General features: G+C 36.6%; 1 protein-coding gene across 1 annotated transcript in view; it reads left to right on the top strand.

Moving 5' to 3' along the window:
- The window catches only part of GRID2 (glutamate ionotropic receptor delta type subunit 2), a 418,284-nt gene that overhangs the window by 359,363 nt on the left and 44,612 nt on the right, over positions 1–14,309 (top strand). The window contains exon 13 of the mRNA XM_053461590.1: positions 1,616–1,811. Coding sequence (XP_053317565.1) covers positions 1,616–1,811 — 196 coding nt within the window. The remainder of the gene's footprint in view (positions 1–1,615; positions 1,812–14,309) is intronic.

The following is a 14,309-nucleotide window of genomic DNA, read 5'->3' as shown; positions in this document are numbered from 1 at the left end:
TCCCTCTTGTTATTCTGCGAACATACTAAAATGAAAGTTGGAACAATAACCAAAAAGGAGACAGCTTGGTTGCTAAAGGTTACCCATCCCTATGCAGATTCTTTTTTAAGTATTTATAACACTTGCATAAATGCATTTACCTACCCATAAAGGATGCCACAGAAGATGCAGAGATGGCTAGAACGTGAGTCACACAAAGTGATTAGAAAATGAATGAACATTTATTTCCTCAATTATTAAGTGACTAATTGGTTTCTTGCTTGCAGTTTTTGTCCTGACAGCCAAATCTAATAACATCATTAAATTTGTACATAAATGCATTTTTGCCAATGTGTGAAGAAAGTGTTTTTTACACTTCCTGCTAGTTTAAAGCGCCCATTAATTTAATTACTTTAACTGGTTCTGAATGTGATTATTTAAGCAGCAATTACATGTTTCTACGGGATAACACCCAGATAAAGATTTCTTTAGATTTTTACATTCCGTGATGTTTGTTAACAGGGCTTAATTAATTGTACAGCAAATAAGATAGCTAGCAATGCCTAATTGTGAGAAATGCCAATTTAGAGGAGATCATATAGAATCTCATACATCTAGAAAAAAGGATAGCATACAAGCACAGCTACAATTTAGGTGAAAGGTTATATTTTTTCTTTGATAACAACATTATGATTCTAGATATAAAATGGAGATATTTCAAATGTCTGTACCAGTGAGAGATTTGGTGGGTGTTAGCGGGTACCAAGATCAAAGCAGAGCCAAATGTGTGCTCTGATTGCCCCCTACCTTTAATAATACACCATGTGCCAATCTCAGGCACATGAAGTGACATGACTTGGAGCCAAAGAACATACATACATACATGGTGTGGATATCCTTTCACTCACTGCTCCAAGGTGCTGGCCAGGATACACCACAACTGTGACAATTACTGAAAATCACAACAATTTACTGTATCTGCCGCATGTTTGACTTATCACTTTTGTAGTGGGAGCCACCCAAGGGAAGAGCCTTCACATCTCCAACACCATCTTCTCACATTAAACCATGTGAGCTTATACATGCCACAGAAGACTGTGATTTTTTTATCTACATGAGTTTCATAGTGATATGTTGAAGCCATAAGGATAGAAACTGATCAGTCTCTATTAAATTGATATGTTACATGGCTGTTTGACAGTATTTAATTAAAAAGGATGACAAACTATTTTAGCATTTATTCAATTAACAACCCAGTAAAATGGACCTTTTTGTTGGCGGGACCCATTGAAATTAATTTCATATCAGTGGTTAGTCTCCTTAAAGGTCTGATAAATGTCTCCAATCTGTCCTTTACAAACTATGTTGTATGCGATCACCCTAAGGTCTTCATTACTGGTTATTATCAAATAAATGTCATTCCATTCCTAAAAAAAATTATGAACCTTCTAAAGAATGTGGAAGCTATCAGACCTTCATATTATTGTCATATTCACTATGCAGTAGTGACATTTGTGAGGTTAATCCGTAAATCTGAAAATGTGTTAGTCGTTTATCATATCTGTTCACCATAACATGCGATTTTTGGAAGTCAATCAATATATTTTTCCCTTTTTTTTTATTTTTATTAATTTAGGTCTCTCCAGGATCTTTCAAAACAAACAGATATTCCTTATGGCACAGTGATTGATTCTGCTGTTTATGACCATGTCAGAATGAAAGGGATGAATCCATTTGAGAGAGACAGCATGTATTCTCAGATGTGGCGGATGATTAACAGGAGCAATGGGTCAGAGAACAATGTTCAGCAATCCTTTGAAGCTATTCAGAAGGTAATTTCTTTACTATAATAATTTCTACTCTGGAAGGTAATAACAATATTTATATATCCTAATGTATATGTTTTCATCTTTATATATATATATATATATATATATATATATATATATATATATATAATATGTCAATATATGTGGCTTTAGTATCCATTGTTAAGGAGCACCATTTTAAGAGTTGTCTTCTCACCATACCAATTTGGTATTGATTGAACCATTGACATGTTTTCTACAATGAGACGATAATTAAAAATTAGTCCAAATTTGTTCGTAACAGGTCATCCCATGCATGAGTCCTGTAGAATGTTAACTTCTATTGATCAAGCCACTAGATTTTATAGACAATTAGAGATTTTAAAGAACTGAAGAATTTTAAGAGGCTATAGTAACCAAATGTTGTGCCAATAGATAAAATAACTGTGTAAGTATCTGCTTGCATCCTCTGGTGATCAACCTTAGTTAGTTGAACAGGGACTGTCTGCAGACTTCCTGTTTTTCCTTGAATCTTTTTTAATTTTTCATTAATTCCCTGGACAATAATATCTGAGTATTTTTATGCAGTACACTACATATTCCATGGAGCAGAAAAAACATTTGATGTAAGTTTTTGGTTTTTTTGAAAGATCCATAATATAACAGGCTAGTATGCAAAAGCATCTGGTTAAATGCTAAAACTCAGATTCGTTGATTTTAAAGAATAAATAAATATAGCTGAAAAGACCATGATATTGAGATAATATAATATAATATTTATAGTAGCACAGGGTTTAAATGTAACGTCCTTGGTTGTCCAACTTGACCATTTTAATTCTTCTCACTAAACAACTTTATTTATTTAGTCTTAGCAGGCATTTACATTCCATGAGTTGGGAGCTGGGAACATGGGTTACCCCAAAAAAAGTTTAAATACTGGCTGGGACAGTGATTTGATGAGTGTTTTAAGAGAACATTGATACAATCATATATAACCAAAAAAACACAAATTCATTGTAGTGCCATGGGGTAAGCTTTTAAAAGCAGCTACGCCAGTTACAGTAATATTTCATTAATAACTGTGTATCCAATTCTGTGGATTCCGTTATACATCACAGGAAATTCCAGAATCTTCCTTTTGTTATTTTATATTATTAAGATAAAGATAATTGGTTTCCATTACTAAATGCTTCCGGTGATTCTCCTGGCTCAGAGATGTTATATGCAGAATATGCCTGATATTAGCATAAATGCAATGCTATACGATCCCCAAGAGTTGACCTTCTTAACATTTCTGTTTAAAGTTAGACTCATTAAATGTCAAACTGGTATTAAAGTTGTGCTTCGTTTACTTTCTATTCAGTTTAAAGATTTATTTTATTTATTTATTTATTTATGAAACCATAATAATGGATTGCAAAATAGACTACAGAAACTATATGTAATATAAAAAATACAGGAGTGATGAATTTTCTCACAATATTTACTACAAACATGATTATTTTTTGCATATATGTTTCTCTAGAACACATATCTTTCGTACCAATGCACATCTCTGTAACAAAAGTCCCTTTTATATAGTAAAGAAACAATATTACTTTGTCATTTATTTTTTATAGTAGCATGATTCTGTGTTTGAAGCAATTTTAACAATTCAAGAGTTCGACATTGTATATTAAGAAAAGAAGTCTATGGTCACACTATGGCTAGTAGCAATAGCCATAGAAATTCTACTTACAGTTTAGACTGGGATTATGGAAGAGTATTGAAACAATAACGTGGAGCAAGTGTACATGTTTATGAAATTAGCACCACTAAGCTCTAAACTATAAAACCAGATTTATGGTACAAAGCAGCATGCACACATATAAATACATATAGCATTCATGTAGGACGAAGCACTCGGTTACTGATGATCAACTCAAGCGTACCACATACAAAAACACAGAAATTGAGTCATCTCATTGTCATACTATTTAAATTAATTCCAAAATGATGGTATCACTTTTTTTTATTATTATTCTAATTTGTCTTCTGTGTTCTACAAAAGTTATGTGTCTGTATTTATAATGCTTTCACAAGAGCCATACACTAATTACTTGTCTAAAGCTACTGAATTATCTTGACTCGTTTATTTAGCAATTCTATGTTTGACTTTAAGGTCACAGTATATATGGTTTGTTAATGCAAGTCAAAGGATGAGAAGTGTTCTTTTACAATTGAAAAAAAAAAATATGTTTTTCTTTTTTGAATTTTCTTTCCAAGATCGTGTTTCTTTTAGTTTTTCAGAGAGATGCATTTAATTTACTTTCAGTAAAGCATTTGTGGTTCGTGTTTCTTAATTTGTCCTTTACAAATACAGCCAGAGTTATCTGGTGAGGTCTTCATATGTTTTCATCTAGTATTACTGGTTTAAAGATACCAAACTAATCTTGCAGTTAATTAATAGAGTATAAAAACTTTGAAACATACCCTATGGCAACGTTTGATTGATATTTGTAATAAAGGATTTCAACTTAGCAGTGTTAAGAGATATGGGATATTAAGGAATAAATAAGAGAATAAGAAGACGTAACAACATGCATTTGATAGGGCTCCACTTTTTTTTTTCTAGAAAAGTTGAATTTGGGCGCACGATATAGTGTTATAAACTGGAGTGCTTGCGATGTGTTTATAAGGTTCATATCATTTTGATGAAGTCTACTGTAGGTCATAGGCATCTATGTGTTCTTAATATAATGAACCTTTATTGGCTATAATTTTCATGCAGGAAATGGGAAGACTACTTAGGCAAACTTTTCCTTATCTGTTGTCGCATTTTTTATTTTTTTTTTACAACATAAGTGGCTTCTTGTCCTTTAATTCCTGGAAGCAAGCAGTGATTATCAAAGTTAATTGGTTTTTGCAGGTATACGTTGTAGCCAGCGTGGTCATCAACTTTACAAGAACAATATTTCAACTGACACAATCTTTTTTGATACTCAATTGTATCCTGACGGTTTTAGATGTAGCCTGCAGTTTCCATATTTTTCTTTGTGTTAGTTTGTGCCATAGGACATTAGGAATATCAATTCAAAATGGTATTCTATTGCAGCTGATCAGTTTTTCTGTACATCGTATAATGAAATCTAATCGGCTTCTCACCCAGGCAGTTCAGGCAGGCACATTATCAAGCTGTTCTTCTTCTGTGATAGATAAACCGATGTGATTCCTGTCAATTAAGACATTTCATACGGCACTGCGAATGGATGTTCTCATAATGCTAACTCACTCAGGTCTGTTTAGAAGTTGTTTTGTCTATTACACGCTGTATGGTTAAATTATATTATTGTATGAAAGCTCTTTGTTTACCAAGGTACAAAATGTATTCATGAAAGCTTATTGTTTTTGTGTGTGTTTTGTTTAGATACTTCATATTTTTGCATCATTCTTGTAACATACGCCCTGTTAAAAAATAAAAAAGAAGGTATCATCTAGCGTACCCTCTAGGTACAAGAAGGATCACACAGTAGTGCAAAATACAAATTTGAAAGAAGTGTCTTGGTCCCCAAAATGTTAAAAAGTAGACATGTTATGACTATATAGGGATGTTGCTGATCTAAATGTTCCCTTTTTTTATATGTAGGTACTGAGAAATAGTTTTATATGGATGAATATGGCTTTGAGACAAGCATATTGTAAAAAATGGCAAAAATATGGTCCTTTTCCTAGCTGTTCAATATCACAGAAGTGACATGAAAATGGAGAGATAATTTATTTAAAAAAGGCCCTTTGCTAATAAATTGTCCATGAAAGGAAACCTTACCAAGCTAAAATATGTATGATATCATTTAATATTTAAACATTTAAGCTGAAACACGGTAATGTTTCTGTACCTCCTGAAACCATCAACTTGTAATAGAACAATTCATTATTCACACTGTGTCTACTAGCGCCACAATATGCCCTATTTTAGGGTAATATATGACATGGCATTTCATTTTCTTGCAGAAAAAACTTTGACAAAAGAAAGTTTTATATAGTTTGGAATATCTTTTGTGTGTTAGAGATGAACCATTATAAACATCTCCAAAATTTCATGAGCTTTTTATGAGCTTTGTTGGATATTTAAACAACAATTCTGATTAATGCTGTTTTACTAGCTGTTGTGCATTCCTCATTTTATTGGTAGTGCATTAATTACAACTGCGCCTCATCTTATGATTGAAAATACGACCCACTTAATTCATCAATATCAGCTTGTAGGAACAATACTAGTTTGCTCTACTGGTACTAAGAATAATGTGGAAATTCTCAAGAACCGACCGTGTATCTGTGAATGGTTAGCCAAGGATTAACACTTTGCAAAAATGCATCATTCTGCTACCCTCATTTTTTGAATTTGCAACTGGTAAATCTACAGATGTGAACAATTAATAGATAAAATTACCTTCTTGAAAAACAAAAAGACCAAAAACTGACTCATTTCGCCAAACACGGGGCCTTTCATATTTATCTGATTGAATGTGTGAAACTCATAATGTGCCAAACAAGTGGTGACAACTCCATGACTTGAGAGCAGAGCCAGGCAGCCACTAAGTGGCATACTTGTGGCCGCCAGCTACATACGCTTGGCCACAAGAGTTATTTTACTTCTCACGCAAGGTGGGGAAGGGCAGGCAGAGTTACTCACAATGACATCAGTAAAGGCTACCAGTGAAGCTTCTACCATGCTGTAAGCTCTATGTGCAACCAGAAACCCCCTAACTTGCGCCCCCATCTAAAAAGACCAGTATATATAAGAGTTACTAAGGACCAAGTAAGAATCTGAATACTGATTTTTTTTTGTTAACATAGGGGAATGAAAATGTGTTTTTTTTCACAGACATTTCTCTGTTTTACGTATATGCAAATGTTTTACGTATATGATTGAATGCAAATACGTTTATAATGTCCAAGTTGTGCTTATATAACCAGAAGTGGATCCATCAGAACAACTGGATTTGGTTCCATATACTAACAAGGAAATACTTGAAGCCTAAATTGTTACCGTCATAAGACTTAGTGTTGGAATTAGAGTCCTGCGCGGGACTGCTTTTTTAATCCCGCTCCCATCCGCTCCCGCTGATTTTTTGCCCAATCCCGCCTGCTCCCGCAATGTGGGTGTTGCGCCAGATTTGTGGCCAATAAAGCCCAAGTCCTTACCTGAACTGCAGCTTTCCCATACAGTCCCGCAAGGCTGCCCTCGAGTTGCTCCCTCACAGCGTCTCTTTTCTTGCTCCGCCCAGGAACAAGGCGGAGTCACGGGAAGTGACGTCAATCACGTGACTCCGTTTTGTTCCTGGGCGGAGCAAGACAGGAGACACTGTAAGGGAGCAGCGAGAAGGCAGCCTTGCGGGACTGCGCGGGATTACCGGGACCCGCAGGTACAGTGTCTGACGGCCCGCTCCCGCCCGCAGCCCCAGCAAGACCGCCAGCGCCCGCAAGTTTTTTGGTGGGTCCCGCGGGACCCGTCTCCCAATGCAGTCCACTAGTTGGAATCAGTAACCTATGCTATCACACATACCATTTAGGATTATTTTTCGGTGTCAAATATCATATGCTGAACAGTTATTTTACTTTCTGAAGATACTGATGTTTGTGGCTACCTGCCATAGATATCAGGTTGACACTCAAATCTCAAATAAAATTGATGGCTTATGTAAACATTGCATTTTGTTGAAACTACAATGATGGTCTAAAAAGTACAAAGTATACATTGCAATAGCATCTATTCGTGGAATGTAATATGAACAGAATACAAAAAGAATCAAAGCACTGTCATAAACAATTGTTAACAGAGAGGTTGTCATGGCAAAAAAATCATAAAAAAAATATATATATATAGTTAATGCAATGTAAAGGAAATTATAATTTGATTGCATATACATTGCACTAGCATCTATTTGTGGAATGTAATATGAACAGAATACAAAAAGAAACAAAGCATTGTCATAAACAATTGTTAACAGAGAGTTGTCATGGCAAAAATAGCACAAAATGCCCTTGAAATGTTATGCTAACAGCAGCTATTATGAATACACGGAAATATTAAAGGAAAGTGCTAAAAACATAAAGCTTCCTTTCGTGTGAATGTGTTGATTCAAGAGATTTTTTTTATAGGCAAGAGGTTGACTTTAGTAATAAATACAGAATTTCAGAACTTTTCATCAGTAAGCAAAGTACACTACATTCCCAGAATGAATGAATAATGGCCTTGTATTTGGTAAAGTAATTTACTATTGTTCTCGGCTATTGTAATATTGGCTGGCAAGCAATAAAACTTAAAGTTGCTTATTTTTAATAATATGTGCTTCTGTTCAGTTTTGCAAAAAAAGGAATTTTTTTTGGCAGTTTTCCTATCTACTTCAACAGCTCTACTTCTTTTTGTCTTGCTTTGAATTGCCTGTTTGATTGACTGCACAACCTTTTCTTCTATTATATAAATACTGCATATGAATATATATATAAATATATATATAGTCTAAAGTGTAATATTCGCCAGTTTAAAGGGAGACTCAACACGCAAATCCTATCTAAATAAGTCAATATTAAAATGCTCGCAAAATACGTTATGTTGAAATAGAAAAATAAAACCTTGTGATATGACAGGTGCTGGTGACTAGTAAAAAGACAACACAAAAATAAATATTGACATATTGGCCTTAACGAACATATTCAAGTTTATGATTCTTTTGTGTTTCGTGCCAACATAAATAGTCACTTGTGCTTTTAGGACACTTCTCAAAAACACTTTATTTCTGCAGAATACTCTCATATACATCTGCCCCATTTTCCTCCGCCCAGTCCACAAGCTGAACACATCTCCTAACACATCACTTACTTACCTGCGGCAAACATTCAAGTGAAGAAAGCGCTACCGTTGATTTCTGTGGGAAAGCTTTTCTTGATGTTGATTGGCTGCTTCAAGCATCCAATCGGTGTAGCAAAATGTCAGACCGTGGAGGAGTCTGGAGAACTGCAGCTCTGGATCTGCAGCTTCTCCATAAGGTATTTTTAACTGTAGGAACTGCATACTTTAGTACTTTAGTATGCATTACTCAGTCACATGTTTGTTTGTGCCACTAGAGTGTCACTTTAAGTCATTTGCCTATCTTAGGTTTGTTCTCATATACTTGCGGTTATTATAAGCCAGTATATTATATCAAATTTGGAGCTAGCTGAGTGCACCTAAACCATCCTTTTTCAAAGGAGTGCATTTTTATACTGGCACGTTGACACAATGTTTTCTGTTAAAATGCAGCATGTGCCTGTCTAGATCCCTTCATAGGCAGTCAATGTTATACTTTACTTGGGTATCACATAAGACACTTTGTAGGTTGCTTTTCTTTTTTGACTGTCTGCCACCCATATGGTTACATACTCCATTGAGTTTGTGGTCTGTTGTTACGTGTCTAAAATAAGGATATGTTTAATTAACCCAATACCGTTTTATTCTTTACTCATTAGTCTTGTGTATTTTTTTCGGGAGTTACCCTTTTGATTTGGGAAGATGGGACAGGTATTCCAGATAACAAGCTGATAACCATAACATGTAGCATACTGAATCTGCGGCATTGAATAATTCATTGTGGTCAAACCATTGATGCTATACACCTTTTGAAATGATGGCTAATGTAGCCTAATAGCATTAAACCATTTATGCAATGTATCAGAACCTCTGAGTGTTTTAGACATGCTGTACAAAATCTGCCGTACAATAATGCATTAGCTAATATTGAATATTTTACCATATAGTTTTTTATTGAAAAATACGAATCATCCCATTTATACTTAAGAACAAAATATGTTCATTTTTTAATGGGATTCATATTGCAAAAGCAATTATGATGCGCTATCTTTTATTGTACATTACCTGACATAAGCGTGCAAAGCAGAGATAAAGACAACAGGTGGAAAAATGGAGAAGAAACTTTTTAAAAAATAGTTTGCTTGTCAAGTGACACATTTATAGCGAGACGTAATGTTTTAAGACAGTTCAGCAAATGCAATTTAAAGAAAGAGAATGGAAATGTTGCCAAAATAATCACATTAAGATTCTACTGTAATATAAACTGATTTTTTTGACAAAAAAGGCACAAAAAATGTGCGTTCCGTTTCTGTTTCTACTGTTCATTATAGAGCAGTCTAGAATTGACTGATTTAGCCTGGCACACTTAGCAGTCTAATGTTTAGTTTCTTTCAATTTTGCAATGTCTCAAATAGATTTTCTGCATGAACTGTAAGAAGCCTTTTTTTTCCTGTGTAACTGTTTTCTCTGTTTTCCCTATGCTCCAATTTTTTTTTGCATTATAAATATTGTTGAGTTCTGTTATGCGACAGCTTCGGTTTTAGCAGATGGAATGAAAGTTTACACAATTATCAAAGTTGGCATAAATTTGTACATCCTGCTCAGGAATATTGGAAATAAACAGAGGTTCACTTTGTGACGGTTTACCTTCCATGATAATTCTAAACATCTTTCACAAACAAAATTTGCATATATAGAAAAATATAATCTCATACAAACATTGTTAGAGGAACATAATGTTAGAGTGAATTTATGAAATCTGGTGCTTTGTCCTTTTGTTGACGTTATATATATGAGGTCTCTCACTCCCATATGGAATTAACATACTTGGAAACTTTAAATATACACTAAACTAACTCTAAAACTTTTATAATCCTTCAATAGGCCATAAAAAGATTATATTGGTGGCAACCAAAAGGCACTTAATCATAATCCATATGACAACCATTAGTAACAGGCAGGGCTGGTGCCACCTATAGGCAAAGTAGGTCGCTATGGGGAGGAGTGGGGTATAAGTGGGTGTGGCAAAGGGGGGCTTGTGGGGGTGGAGCCAGGGGCGGCAAAATTATGTTTTGCCTAGGGTGGCAAAAATCCTTGCACCAGCCCTGGTAACAGGGCATATATATATCCGGAATTATGTCACCTATATTCAAGTAGAGATTTTAGTTCTATACCAGTGAAAAAAATTGACACTATGACAATATGAAAGCGTAAGATCCAGGCTGGATGACACTGAGAGCCTGCACATTCATTCCAAGGTGACACAATACTATGAGTGCACTGTTTTAGAATAACAATTGTAACAAACAATACAGTTTGGTAATTCCATAGATGCAGTGCAGGGGAGACAAAGCAGCCGAACGATGGAGTAAGAATGCTGAAGAATTATAGGCTAGGGGTAGCAAGCAAGGATGAGAAGATTAGCTAATGTGTGGCTGGAATAGTTAGGTAGTTATGGGTAAGGTAAATGAAATTTCAGGTTTGTCCTTCCTGTTAGGTAGGTGCATTTTTTACATCAAAGTAATATTTTCAAGGTAGCCCAAGCTACAGTTCTGCATTTGAATGTCTTGAACGTCTTCTTGGTTGACAATCTCTGGAATTGTGTTTTTGGGGATGGGTTTCACCTTGGATGACCCTTAGTTGTTGTTGCAGTGTTGAAGAGGTCGGTACTAAGTATTTCATTAACTTAATCACATAGACCCCTGTAGTTATAAAAGGCACAACTATATCTATATTTACAGATTCTTAGGGTAACCTTGCCAAGGTCCTTTGCTGATTATCAAGCTTGAGAGTCATGTAAGTCCCGTACTGATTATCGATAAATGCTGTGGTTGCTCTTGTCCAAAGAATGTCACGCATTTCATTTTTATTTCAAGGGGCAGGTTTCTGCAAAAGGAAACCTGATTTATTTGAGAGTGATGATTAAGCAAGGATTTCTTGTATCCATTGTGAATCATAACTAGACTTGCCTTTACAATGCATAGCTAAGAACCATTGTAAGTCAAAGTCTAGGGGCAGCATCAAGAAATGTTCCTAAATCATTGGAACATAGTGCTGCCACCAATGAGAATGTGGAGCTTTCACTCCAGAAAGGTCAGACGAGACACTCTGTAAGCACAGAAGGTATGTGATGCAAAGGTTTTATTAAAATGTCTTCAAATCTCCTCCTGAAATGTTAACACAATTTTCTATGCTCTTTTGCTTAACCTGACTGGACATTTGTAATAGATGTATTGAAGCCAGGGCCGGCCCGACAATGGAGCCGAGTGGGGCAACTGTTCCAGGCGGCACTTTTGAAGGGGCGGCACTTTGCCGCCCCAAGCCCTTTGCCGCCCCAAGCCCTTTTTTTATAAGCGGAAGAGAGAGAGGGGTGCCGAGTGGTTTTCGCTTACCAAGTTGTCAGTACCCGCTCGGCGCCCCTCTCTCTCTCCTCTGCAGCGAGTCTCCCTGTCTCGGTGCCGGCTTGTAATGCTGAGCACCAGAAGATGATGTCATTTCCGGCGCTCAGCATTACAAGCCGACACCGAGACCGAACAGGGAGACTCGCCGCAGGACTGCTGAAAGGTAAGTACAAGGGGGAGGGGGGGCTTAGGGAGAGGAAGGGTAGATAAGGGGGGGGGCGGCATTTTAAACTTCGCCCCAGGCGGCATTTTGTCTTGGGCCGGCCCTGATTGAAGCATGACATGGCTAATGACCTTTCATATAAATTGCCATGTGAGGTCATAGAACATTCCATAGATAACAGACAAATTTATATTATGAAACCTTGATATATATATATAACTGGGTTTTTTAACCTATATCACATTTATTCAAAATAATAATTTTTGAATAGAGGGTATAATTTTAAAAGGTAAGAGACTGAGAAGTAATGAGAAGATTCACTGAAAGTGTTGCTCTTGACTTTGGGGTCATGCATGCATACAAAGCAGGGATGTGTAAAAAAATCAAAGTCTTGTAAGGACTCATTTTTTACTTTTACAAGCAAAGCTGCTGCATTTCATAATTCAGTACTTGCATGCATTATGCAGCACTTATTTTTTTCATAATGTGAAATAATACATACATGATAACGTATTTTTCCATAGTATATAACCAGGTTTCTTTTTAAATTTCATTATTATCCATGTTCTTTAAAACGTTTTTAAATTTCACATCTCTCTTAGATTTATATATGCCTCTTCTTTTGTATTTATTGTATTTATTACCTTAACTAGAGTTTCAGGGATGGATTCAATGCCAAGATGAATTTATCACAAGTAATCAAATAGCAATGCTGTGAATTTAATGGAAAAAGTGAGATAAAACATCTAATATTGATATGCCCAGATTTAACTAAGAAAAACAAATCTCTGCCTATTAACTATTTTGCATTAAAATCTACAGGACGTTTTATGTTCCTTTACTAGAAACCATGTGTTCTCCTCACATCACATGGTTTTTGCAATAAGGTAACATGTAGATTCCTAGGCATACCAAATGCTAGAATTTTTTTAATGTTGCCACCACATCACTCAGATGTGGCAAAATGCTTATACTGTAGAAAACACTATTGTGGAAAAGGAAATGGGCTAAAACCTGCACCAAGGGAGAAACATGAATGTCCTCAAGCTTACAGTTCCTGTGCAAGCATTCTAGTGTCCAGATATTGGGGATTCCTGCCCAACTGGGTGAATTGGCCAAGGAAAAAAATAGGCATCACTATCCTTCCAAAGAGTTTGTTGGAGCAGATCACCTAGTACTGTCAGCATTTCCCTTTCCTCCAAAAATAAATTATGATACATTCTACGCATAAGTATGGGACAGCCATCATTCCGAATGAGAGACACAAAAATAATGAAAGACACACAGGGCCGGCCCTATAATGGGGCAGACTGGGGCAATTGCCCCAGGCGGCACTTTAGAAGGGGCGGCACTTTGCCGCCCCAAGCGCTTTTTTTTTTGTTTTTTTTTTTTGAAGCGGAGGAGAGAGAGGGGCGCCGAGTGGTTTTCGCTTACCCGCTCGGCGCCCCTCTCTCTCTCTCCTCTGCGGCGAGTCTCCCTGTTCGGTCTCGGTGCCGGCTTGTAATGCAGAGCACCGGAAGTGACGTCAATTTCCGGCGCTCAGCATTACAAGCCGGCACCGTGGCAGAGCAGGGAGACTCGCCGCAGGACTGTTTAAAGGTAAGTACCGGGGGGGGGGGGAATCGTAGATTATGGCGTCGGCGAAGTTTAAAATGCAGGGGGGGGGGCGTTTTAAACTTTGCCCCAGGCGGCGTTAAGTCTTCGGCCGGCCCTGCAGACACAGAATATAGGGAAAATTTTGGTTATTCTTCGCCCTTTTTATTATATATGTTCCCCAAGCCACTTTGGATTGACCTACTGTTATTATGGTAGAACTTGATTGGTCTTCATTATGTTTCCTTATTGGCCTATTTACAAAAAAGTTGAAGACAACCACACTTCTCTTCATTTACAGGCTCCCTATGCCACCCCCACACACAAACACACACACACTCATATACTCATTCATTCCTTTTATCACACATATGTGCTCATACACCCACCCCCCTTACCTGAACTGCAGATCTCTCACTCACAGACTACTGCAGGGTCCCTGCTGCTTCCTCCCGAACAACTTCTCTAGTCCCGCCCCCAGAGGAAGAAGGAATGGAGCAGAGTCACGTGATGTGCATTCACGTGAATCCGCTGGG

This window comes from Spea bombifrons, chromosome 1 (genome assembly GCF_027358695.1).
Source record: "Spea bombifrons isolate aSpeBom1 chromosome 1, aSpeBom1.2.pri, whole genome shotgun sequence".
Classification (NCBI taxonomy): Eukaryota; Metazoa; Chordata; class Amphibia; order Anura; family Pelobatidae; genus Spea; species Spea bombifrons.
The sequence above is the reverse complement of the archived record's forward strand: the minus strand, read 5'-3'. Positions and strand labels throughout refer to the sequence as shown.